The 12,015-nt window shown below is 41.7% G+C and overlaps 1 protein-coding gene across 3 annotated transcripts in view; it reads left to right on the top strand.

Annotated features, from left to right (window-relative positions):
- The window catches only part of ctnnal1 (catenin (cadherin-associated protein), alpha-like 1), a 266,065-nt gene that overhangs the window by 251,318 nt on the left and 2,732 nt on the right, over positions 1-12,015 (top strand). For all 3 annotated transcript variants that reach the window (XM_078417849.1, XM_078417840.1, XM_078417830.1), the window contains 4 exons: positions 1,089-1,137; positions 2,365-2,421; positions 3,165-3,284; positions 9,678-9,761. In XM_078417849.1, the coding sequence (XP_078273975.1) occupies positions 1,089-1,137; positions 2,365-2,421; positions 3,165-3,284; positions 9,678-9,761 (310 nt within the window). The remainder of the gene's footprint in view (positions 1-1,088; positions 1,138-2,364; positions 2,422-3,164; positions 3,285-9,677; positions 9,762-12,015) is intronic.

Raw genomic sequence — 12,015 nt, 5'->3', positions numbered from 1 at the left:
GAGGTTTGATTAATAAGTTTGCAGTGTACATAAAAAATGATGGTGCTGTGGATAAGGACAGTCTTGGACTACAGAATGATGTTGATCATCTGCTAAATTGTGCCGGGCAATGGCAGATGGACTTTAATCCTAATAAGAGTCTGAAGAAGGGTCTCGACCCGAAACGTCACCCATTCCTTCTCTCCTGAGATGCTGCCTGACCTGCTGAGTTACTCCAGCATTTTGTGAATTAATCCTAATAAGTGTGAGATAATGCATTATAGATAACCGGTTAAGGGTATGGGTAGGTACCATTGAATCAGTGTAACATCTGATTTGAATGCTTAATAAAAGCAGAAAATGATGGATGCACTCGGATCAGGCAGCATCTGTGGAAAAATGAATCAACGTTTTAGATTGAAGACATTTTGTCAGAACCAAAAATTCTGCCTGACCCTTTGAGTGCTTCCAGCATTTTCTGTATTTATTTCTGATTTCCAGCATCTGCAGTTTTTTTGCTTGTGTGAGCAGCGTTTTTTCAGCACCATTATTAAACCAACATCAATTCCCACCATTATAAATCCAATTTTACTTTAAGCTTAATAGGATAATTGCCATAAAGAGTGGGATTGTTTTAATTTATTCACATCAGAAAGATCTTTATTACATATATTATACATCTATTAAATCTAGACAGCCTTTTAATATTTTTAGATCTCCCACTGTGATACACCACTTCTCAGTCATCAGGAAGTCAACTTTCACCTAACTCTTGCTGATCTCCACTGCTGGATAATAGTAATTCAGGGTAAATTTTTCTGACTTTTCTTTTGCACTTCCAGTCTATAATAGTTTTCACCCTTTGTCATTTCCTTCTTCCAACACAGCTGAAATCAGGAACTTGCAAGGCTGATCCCTACCGACCGCTCTGTAATATAACCTCATTCATGCATTGTTTTAACAATCTTAGTCAATTTTATAAGCTCTTTCATCATTATACATTGTTTTAGTCATCTTATGTTGACATTTTAAATTAGTTAAAATAATTACATTTAAAATACATTCTAAGAATGTTACTTTTATATTTAACATTTTTCTTATTATTTCAGAGGGGAAGGCCTTTTGAAAACCACACAGGATTTGTTTCACCAAGCTGAAGTAAGGATGCTAATTGCTGTCTTATCTTTCTTGAATAAACTTCAAACCTTCCTTCCAACCTGGGATGGATTAAGTAAGAGGCAGCCATTTTTAGCATAGGTACAGGTCCTTCGGCCCACAATGTCAGTGTCAACCATGATGCCAATTTCAACTAGTCACCTGGCTGCACATGGTTTATATCCCATATTCCCCGCTTGTTCCAACAAATGTTACACTTGTATCTGAATACTGGAACACTGAGGTATCCTTAACTGTTTTGCAAAATAAGTCTGAAGGTGACGTTTTTCCACCCAAATTGTCATCTATCAATGTTCTCTAGGTATGCTGTCTGGCTTGCTGAGTTACTCCAGCACTTTGTATCCTTTTTTAATGTAAACCAGAATCTGCAGTTCCCTGTTTCCACATTACATGTTAAAACTGTCATTATGAATAATTGCTTATAAAGCATTTTTAGTAGAGCGACTTATGTTTTCTAAAAGCTGGTAACCATGGGATTTGAACAATATACTGGTAGCCATCATTTGGAAATATAATAGAAAAGCAGAAGTTTTGTGATGAACTGTTACATTTGGATTAATGTTAAGGTTTGGTGATCAGAAAAGTTTTCTGCACTCATTTTGTTACATACATGATGTATAATTGTATTGAGGAAAAAGCAGGAGTAACCACTAAGTACTGTACTGCATATCTCTTCTGTGGCAGCAATGTAACGAGTAGTTAGCTGCTATTATCATGCACCAAGTCCTTGGCAAAAAGAGTAATACAACAATGATACCTTTGTTACTGAAAATGGCTGTACCTGATTTATACCACCAAAGGCATGGAAGTAGGAATATGAACAGTCACATTGGTCAAAATGTGAGTGCAATGAGAATAAATGAAGCTGCAAGATCCTCGACACTAGTTCTGGCCATAGAATTAAATCCACCAGAAAATCAGATCAGATTAACATTGATCGTAATAGCTACTCCATTTTAAACTATTGTCTGCAGACTCATTATGATTAAAATTGTAGTTTCTTGTCTTTATTGAAAATGTTTCTAGCTGGTAATCACAAACACGATAAGTTTGTATGAAAATGTAAAACTCTTGTCATTCTCAATGAACAATTTCAAGGACACCTAAAAAAAAATGTGCCCCTGAAAATACATGTATAACACCAATGCAAACATTACATTTTGTGGAAGATTGTGTGAATAATTTGCAAATATTTTGTGTTCCTCATAGATCTTTGCTGAAGAAGGTCTCAGACTGCATTCATCACTACATTCATTCTCAATTCAGGTACATTAATGGATTATAGAAATTACTCAAGTTTTACCTAATACAAAATATTTCTGCACTGGTCAAAATTTCAGTTCCAGTTAAACTTTTAAGTAAAACAGGTAATTAATTCAGGTGTTCACCTTTATCATACCAGAATATTATAGTCAACATTTTCTATATAAATTGGCATTTCTTTCATTTTCCTAATTTTGTTGTTACATAAATGCACTTTAAATATTTTACATTAAAATATTTTTAAAAGCTGGAAAATAAGATGAACAGTTCTGTACCAATTTACCAAAATCCTGCTGGTATTCATTCCCTGTGGAGTAATTTGACTAATAAACTTGCATGTGAACATTTTCTCTTTAAAATTCATTAGAATCCAGTATTTTAAATCATGTTAATTCACTTTCGATGACTTGTCTGATAAATTTACTATGAGGCATACAGCATATTCTTATTTATGTGCACGTATAATCTATGGAAAAATGCAGAAGAAAATTATCATGGGCAGCTATTCTTGATTTTCATTTGATCAACTCCGCCTGGGTGTTTATTAGCTGTAAAATCTAATCTGTAGAAACTGAAGTTTATTCAATAAGACTGCAGCTGGAAGGTTCTTCAACATCTTAAGTATTTCATGTAAATGTCAATATTCAAATATTTAATTCTGATAGTAATGAGTTCAAAAACATTCCCCTGTATTGTATTCTGATTGTTATAAAGAGCCTGAACTAAATGTGTTTTTATCTCCTCAGCTGGAAGAGGATGAGAAATCATCATTGCTGGTGGAAGCTGAGAGGTTGCCTGCTCTCTGTCAGCAACTACACATGACCTGCAGAACCCCTGTTCATGGCAAAGCCGCCACCTTTACCAAGGTCTGTTCTTTTTACATAGAAAATGATGCATGGAAGGGTCATGTTTGGTGTGCAAAGAAGTATCTATAAAATTTCACAAGTATGGGTGCCCCTGTACACAGTTAATGCTGCTGCCTCAAAGCTCTGGGATTTCAGCTTCACTCGTGACCACAGATTCTGACGCTGAGGAGCTTGCATGTTTTCACCAAGATTATGTGTTTCCTGCCTTGTCCCAAAAGATGTGACTAGTGGTTAAATTTGCTCCAATATATTACCTTTAGTGTAGGTTAATGGTAAAAAAAGAATCAAATAGAGTTAACAGGCATGCGCAAGAAGGAATCAATGGGGACTGGTGTGAACCCAGTGTCCTCTTGTGTTGTTAAATGTTTCAGATACTTTACATTTACAACATACCACAAGTGCTCTGATCTTTATCTTCTATGGAAGGCACTATTCTATTCTCTGCAAGTTCCAAGGACTATGACATTTGAACTGCATCCAAACCGCATGATGATGATGTTCACTATCATTCGATTGTTTGCAGAGAACACATTTATTTAAAAAACTCATTCTTATTTTAAATCCTTGCTTAGGCATGGCTCTACAGCTTTTGTTCTTGCTGAGTTATTTGCACTCCTAACCGCTTGTGCATTTTAATTATTCTACTATTATGTCTGTATTGTACCAGAACCCAAATTATAGAATTTCCCTCCATTTGCAAATGCTTGTTTCCTTAATATATTCCTCTAAAGTCTCATCCTTTGACCAAGATGTTGTAATCTGTCAGGAAAGAAAGCAAATTGATTAGGGCCAGACCAGGTAATTTAGCACCCAATTCAGGATATCGAGCCATAAATAACGCCAAACCATTGATCCAAGGAGCATTGAAATGGTCCGTTCATCCCATCAAGTACCCATCCATATTGATCCCATTCACAATCACTTGCTTTGTAACCCCGACTTGGTAATTCAAGTGCTCAACTTGATGGTACTTGTATGTTCTGAGAGTCTCTATCTTCTTTATCCCATCAACTAATGTGCATTAAATTCCAATCACCATCTATGCAAAATAAATAGTTTCTCAGATCCCCTCAATCTCTTTTCCTTACTCTAAACCTATATACCCTGTAGTCTTAGACACCTCAGCTATGTGAAAATGTTTCTCACTTTAGACTCCATCCATGCCCTATTTTACTTTTGTACGTCTGTAGCAGGATCTCCCTTAAATTCTTCTACTCATAACTACAGCTTATCAAGAGTTACAAAAACACTTCTTTCTAAGCAACATCTGATGAATTCCCTCTGCACCTTCTCCAAATGCAATCACACTCTTCCTATTGTATGAGCGTCGAATAATAGGGTCGGAGAGGAATTTCCCGGATTTTCCCCCCAAATTGGCCTGGGTTTTTTAATCTGGTTTTTCGCCTCTCCCAGGAGATCACTCAGTTCTTTTGGGTGGGCAGTTGGGGCGGTTGGAGTAGCGTCCGGGCAGTAGTTTTTGGAAACCGAGCACGGGGCTTTGTTCTTACAGCGGCCCAGGAGCGGTTGGAGCGGACCACTCTGCAACGTTCCCAGTTAAGGGGGAGTATGAGTGCCAGGGCAGTTTATTGTTCTGGGTGTCGGATGTGGGGAATCTGGGAGTCTGATAGTCTTCCAGACATCCACATCTGCGCCAGGTGCGACGAGATGGGGCTCCTAAGGGACCATATTAGGAACCTGGAGCGGCAGATTGATGACCTCCGTCTGGTCAGGGAGAGTGAGGAGGTTATAGAGAGGAGTTATAGAGAGGTGGTCACTCCAAGACCACGGGAGGTAGACAAGTGGGTCACGGTTAGGGGGGGCAAGGAGCAGAGGCAGGGACTAGAGAGTACCCCAGTGGATGTACCCCATGGCAATAAATACTCCTGTTTAGGTACTGTTGGGGAGTACAGCCTACCTGGGGGCAGCGACGGCGCCCGGGCCTCTGGCACGGAGTCTGGCCCTGTTGCTCAGAAGGGTTGGGAAAGGAAGAAGAGAGCGATAGTGATAGGGGGCTCTATAGTGAGGGGGTCAGATAGGCGATTCTGTGGACGCAGTCGGGAGACCCGGATGGTAGTTTGCTCCCAGGTGCCAGGGTCAAGGATGTCATGGAACGGCTGCAGGGCATCCTGAAGGGGGAGGGGAACCAGTCAGAGGTCATTGTACACATTGGAACCAACGACATTGGTAAAACGAGGGATGAGGTGCTGAAACAAGAATTTAGGGAGCTAGGTAGAGGATTGAAGTGCAGGACCTCTAAGGTTGTAATCTCTGGATTACTCCCTGTGCCACGAGCTAGTGAGTATAGAAATAGGAGGATAGAGCAGCTTAATGTGTGGCTCAGGAGTTGGAGCAGGGGGGAGGGATTCGTTTTTCTGGATAATTGGGCCTGTTTCTGGGAAAGGTGGGAACTGTATAGGCCGGACGGACGGTCTCCACCTTAACAATATCCTGGCGGGGAGGTTTGCTAGCACTGTTGGGGTGGGTTTAAACTAATTTGGTAGGGGGTTGGGATACAGCATGGAGCTAGTATAGGGGGTGAGGAGAAGGAAAATATAGAGGAAAAAACTGGTCAGATTGCGAGGCAGAACAAGAATGCCCCAGCACAATGGGGTAGGGCAAGTCTAAACGGCATTTATTTTAATGCAAGGAGTATTGGAAGCAAGGGGGATGAATTGAAGGTGTTACTGAACACATGGGAGTACGACATTGTTGCCATTACGGAAACATGGTTGAAGGAAGGGCAGGACTGGCAGCTCAATATTCCAGGATATAGAATCTTCAGGAGAGACAGAGAGCAGGGAAAAAGGGGAGGGGGTGTTGCAGTATTAATCAAAGAATCTATTTCTGCTGTAGGAAGGGATGACATATTAGCGGGTTCCTCAAATGAGGCTATTTGGGTGGAATTGAGAAATAGAAAAGGGGCATGCACCTTACTGGGTGTATACTACAGACCCCCAAACAGTCAGAGGGAAATAGAAGAACATATTTGTAGGCAAATCTCGGGGGTGTGTGAAAACAACAGGGTAGTAATAGTAGGGGATTTCAACTTCCCGAATATTGATTGGGATAGCCAAAGTGTCAAGGGCCCAGAGGGTGCAGAGTTCCTAAGGGTCATCCAGGAGGGCTTTTTGAGCCAATATGTTGAAAGTCCAACAAGGGAGGGGGCGGTATTGGACTTAATCTTGGGAAATGAAGCCGGACAGGTGGCTGAAGTATCAGTAGCAGAGCACTTTGGTGACAGTGATCACAATTCAGTGATATTTAAGGTGGTAATGGAAAAGGATAAAGAGGGACCAGAGGGAAAATTTCTAAATTGGGGCAAGGCCGATTTTAATCTGATACGGCAAAAGTTGGCCCTGGTGGACTGGGATCAGCTTCTCGTGGGGAGGACCGCATCAGAACAGTGGGAGTCATTCAAAGGAATAATTCAAAAAGTACAGAGGAAGCATGTTCCCCTAAAGTTTAAGGGTGGGACAAACAAGTCCAAAGAACCTTGGATGTCGAACGATATAGTAGGATTGATTCGGAAAAAAAAGGGGGCTTTTGGAAGGCATAAAGAACTTAAGGCACAGGCATCATTAGAGGAATACAGAAGGTGTAGGGCGGTTCTTAAAAAAAGAAATTAGGAGAGCAAAAAGGGGCCATGAGATAGCACTAGCGGGCAAAATAAAAGAAAACCCCAAAGTGTTCTATAAGAATATCAAGGGTAAGAGGATAACGAGGGAAAGAGTGGGGCCCATCAGGGACCATAGTGGAAAGCTGTGTGTGGAGCCAGAGGATGTAGGAGATGTTTTAAATGAATTTTTTGCATCTGTTTTTACGAGGGAGGAGGCCGATGCGGACTTAGAAATGGAGCAGGAGGGTTGCGATGTTCTTGAGCATATTGCTATTGACAGGGAGGCTGTGCTGGAGGCTCTGGCAGGCTTAAAAGTGGATAAGTATCCGGGCCCTGACGAGATGTATCCCAGGATGCTGAGAGAGGCAAGGGAGGAGATTGCTGGGACTCTGGCACAAATTTCAGAGCCTCTCTTGCAACAGGGGATGTACTGGAGGACTGGAAGATAGCTAATGTGGTGCCATTATTTAAAAAGGGCAGTAGGGATAAACCTGGGAACTACAGGCCGGTGAGTCTGACATCGGTGGTGGGGAAGCTGCTAGAAAAGATTATGAGGGACAGAATCAGTCTTCACTTGGAGGATCGAGGGTTAATTAAGGATAGTCAACATGGCTTTGTTAATGGAAGGTCGTGTCTGACTAACTTGATTGAATTTTTTGAAGGGGTGACCAAGGAGGTAGATGGGGGTAGTGCAGTGGATGTGGTATACATGGATTTCAGTAAGGCTTTTGACAAGGTCCCACACAGGAGACTAGTCAAGAAGGTAAGAGCCCATGGGATCCAGGGCACCTTGGCAAAATGGATAAAAAACTGGCTTAGTGACAGAAGGCAGAGGGTGATGGTAGAAGGTTGCTTCTGTGACTGGAGGCCGGTGTCCAGTGGGGTGCCGCAGGGATCGGTGTTGGGTCCCTTACTGTTTATAATCTACATTAATGATCTGGATGTCAACGTACAGGGCATGATCAGCAAGTTTGCAGATAACACAAAGTTAGGGGGGGTGGTGAATAGCGAGGAAGGGATCTGCAAGCTGCAGGAAGATATAGATGAGATGGTTAGATGGGCGGAGCAGTGGCAGATGGAATTTAATCCTGAAAAGTGCGAGGTGATGCACTTTGGCAGGAATAACGGAGAGGGAGTACACCATGAATGGAAGGACCCTAGGGAAGACAGGGGTACAGAGGGACCTTGGAGTACAGGTACACAAGTCCTTGAAGGCAGCAGGACAGGTGGACAGGGTGGTCAAAAAGGCATATGGGTTACTGGTCTTCATTAGCCTGGGCATCGAATATAAAAGTAGGGGGGTAATGATGGAATTGTACAGAACACTGGTGAGGCCGCAGCTGGAGTATTGTGTACAGTTCTGGTCACCACATTATAGAAAGGATGTGATAGCTTTGGAGAGGGTGCAGAGGAGATTCACCAGGATGCTGCCAGGGATGAAGGGCCTCGGCTATGAGGAGAGACTGAGCAGACTGGGGTTGTTTTCCCTGGAGCAGAGAAGGCTGAGAGGGGACATGATCTAGGTGTACAAGATCATGAGGGGCATAGATAAGGTAGATGGCGGGGAACTTCTTCCACTGGTGGAAGGTTCAACAACGAGGGGACATAGATACAGGGTAAGGGGAGGGAGGTTTCGGGGGGATGTGAGAAAGAACTTTTTCACCCAGAGGGTGGTTGGAGTCTGGAACTCGCTGCCTGGGGTGGTGGTGGAGGCGGGAACACTCACAACGTTTAAGAGGCATTTGGATGGGCACTTGAAATACTACAACATTCAGGGCTACGGTCCAAATGCGGGAAAATGGGATTAAAATTAGACTGAGTTTGGTAGCGGGCGGCACGGACACGATGGGCCGAAGGGCCTCTTTCTGTGCTGTAGGACTCTATGACTCTATGAGGTGTAAAAATTCAAGAGAAGAATAGAAAGGGTGAATGCACAGATCTTTTACCCAGGGTAGGAGAATCAGGGGGTATAGGGAGAAGGCAGGAACAGGGTACTGATTGAGAATGATCAGCCATGATCACATTGAATGGTGGTGCTGGCTCGAAGGGCCGAATGGCCTCCTCCTGCACCTATTGTCTATTGTCTAATCAAGAGCCAGAGGACATGGGTTTAAGATGAGAGGGGCAAGATCTAATTGGAACTTGAAGAGTAATTTTTTCAGAAGGTGGTGGGTATATGGAACAAGCTGCCAGAAGAGGTAGTTGAGGCAGGACTTTAACAGCATTTAGAAAACACATGGACAAGTACATGGATCGGAAAGGTTTTGAGGGAAATGGGCCAAATGGGACCAGCTTACATAGAGCAAAAACCTCCACCTTCTTTCTTGCAATAGAGCAACCAGAAATGCACAGAATACTCTACTTGTAGAGGTCTGAAGAAGGGTGTCGACCCAAAACGTCACCCATTCCTTCTCTCCTGAGATGCTGCCTGACCCGCTGAGTTACTCCAGTATTTTGTGCCTACCTTCTACTTGTAGAGGTGGTGACGTCAGGGAACATAGTGATTTTCCCATGCACCTGCTATCCTTTACCTTCATTGTGGCAGAGACCATGGGTTTAGAAGGTGTTTTTGGCATAGTTTTGGCAAGGAACTGCAATAGGCGATGTACAGTAATCAATGCAAATCTGAACATTAAAGTTACAATTAGTAAATTGCATTGCAAAAATTTGGATATGACGGGCAGTAATGCAATTGATGGGTAAACTGTTTAACATTTTAATTACAGAAGTTGTAATATTCAGTGTGCAATAATTCTGCAACACCTCTCCCTTTCTAGGTTGACACTATCATTCAGGAAACTATAAACATGATGACTGTATTGATGAAAGCTCTTTCTCTTTGTTACAAACTGTTAAAAAAGGTAAGAATATCCTAACCAAGGTTATATAGTGAATTCTGAAATTAATCGTTTCATAAAAATAACAAATATTTTGGAAAGTCCTGTTTCACTAGAGGAATCTAGCACCTGCCTATTCTTGAAAGAAGTAGTAGTTACCTCAGTCAGATCCAACTCTTCATTTGTGGCCATATTATAAACAGTTGTCAAGTATGAAAATTTGCTGGCATTTTTGTAAACATCCATCAGGCAAGAGGAGAAGCCATAAATTATTTTCAAAATCTGGTTGTAAGTGTAACATTGCAGAAACAGGGAACAGCAGTTGCTGGTTCACACAAAAGGACCCAAAGTGCTGCAGTAACTCAGTGGGTCAAACAGCATCTCTGGAGAACATTGAAAGGTGATGTTTCAGGTCGGGACCCTTCTTTGGACAAGTCCTGAACCGAAATGTTACCTATCCAAGTTCTACAGAAGATGCTGCTTGGACCGTTGAGTTATTCCAGCATTAAGTGTAACATTGCACATCTAATTATCAGATAACAGATTAACTGAATGAATTCAAGATTTGGCAATTATTTCAATATTTGTTTGAGGAAACGTTAATGTTGTGATGGAATATGATATTCTATGTTCAATAAAGATATATCATAAACATTAGTTCAGGTTCAGATTATTAGGTTCAATAATAGCTCCAACTTCCTGTTCACCATCAAAATTGATTAATTGGCTATTCTTTAGGTAAATATTTATTTTTAAAGCACAATTATAGACAAATAGTCATTCAGTAATTGATAAGAATAGCCTATATAAATATAATCCATGACCACCACTGCAAAACAGATTAGCAGACAATTAAACTGCATTGATTATTTGATTACACACAACTGCTGATACAAGTTCGCAAGTTATAGTAGAATTCGGCCAATCGGCCCATCGAGTCCACTCTGCCATTCAATTATGGCTATCCTCTGCCTCTCAATCCCTTTTTCTTGCCTTCTCCCCTTGACGCCCGTTCTAATCAAGAATTTGTCTATCTCTGCCTTAAAAATATCCACTGACTTGGCCTCCACGGCCCTCTGTGGCAATGAGTTCCACAAATTAATTATCTCTCACTAACCAAGTTCCTCCTCACCTCCTTTCTAAAAGAGCTCGCTCTAATTCTGAGGCTATGACCTGTGGTCCTAGACGCTCCCACCAGTGGAAACATCCTTTCCACATCCACTCTATCTATTCGTTTCATTCTTTTGTAAATTTAAATGAGGTCCCCCCTCAACCTTCTCAACTCCAGCGAGTAGAGGCCCAGTGTTGTCAAAAGCTCATCATATGCTAACCCACTCATTCCGAATCATTATTGTAAACCTTCTCTGGACCCTCTCTGGAGTCAGTCCATCCTTTCTCAGATATGGGGCCCAGATTTGCTCACAGTACTCCAAATGCGGCTTGACCAGTGCCCTAGAGCCTCAGCATTACATCTCTGTTTTTGTATTCCAGTCATCGTGATATAAATTAATTTACTTTCCTTACTACCAATTCGACTTGCAAATTAACTTTTTGGGAGTCCTGCACCAGCACTCCCAAGTCCCTTTGCACCTTCGATTTCTGGATTCTCTCCCCATTTAGAAAATAATCTACAATAGAGAAATTTTGCCAGGACGAGTGAAGAACATAATCTTGATCCAACGAGAATGAATAAAGGAAAAATTAAGCTGCTAACTGTGTAAATGCAAAACATTACACCTTTATTAGATCAAACATAATAAAATGGCTATGTATAACCAAGATGAGATCATTTTGAAAAATTCAACTGTCAATTGGAAAAATCTCATTGAAGGTTGAGTCGCATGTAGATAAATTGGTCAAAAAGGCTTTTGGCACTTTGGCCTTCATCAGTCAGATTACTGAGTAGAGAATTTGGGAGGTCATGTTGCAGTTGTATAAGACGTTGGTGAGACCGCATTTAGAATACTGTGTTCAGTTCTGGGCACCATGTTATCGGAAAGATATTGTCAAGCTTGAAAGATTCAGAAAAGATTCACGAGGATGTTGCCAGGCCTAGAGGGTGAGCTATAGGGGGAGGTTGAGTAGGCTGGGTCTCTATTCCATGGAGCGCAGGAGGATGAAGGGTGATCTTATAGAGGTGTACAAAATTATGAGTGGAATAGATCGGGTAGATGCACAGAGTCTCTTGCCCAGAGTAGGGGAATTGAGGGCCAGAGGACATAGGTTCAAGCTGAAGGGGAAAAGATTTAATAGGAATCCAAGGGGTAACTTTTTCACA

The sequence above is a fragment of the Rhinoraja longicauda genome, chromosome 2 (genome assembly GCF_053455715.1).
Source record: "Rhinoraja longicauda isolate Sanriku21f chromosome 2, sRhiLon1.1, whole genome shotgun sequence".
NCBI classification, from domain to species: Eukaryota; Metazoa; Chordata; class Chondrichthyes; order Rajiformes; family Arhynchobatidae; genus Rhinoraja; species Rhinoraja longicauda.
The sequence above is the reverse complement of the archived record's forward strand: the minus strand, read 5'-3'. Positions and strand labels throughout refer to the sequence as shown.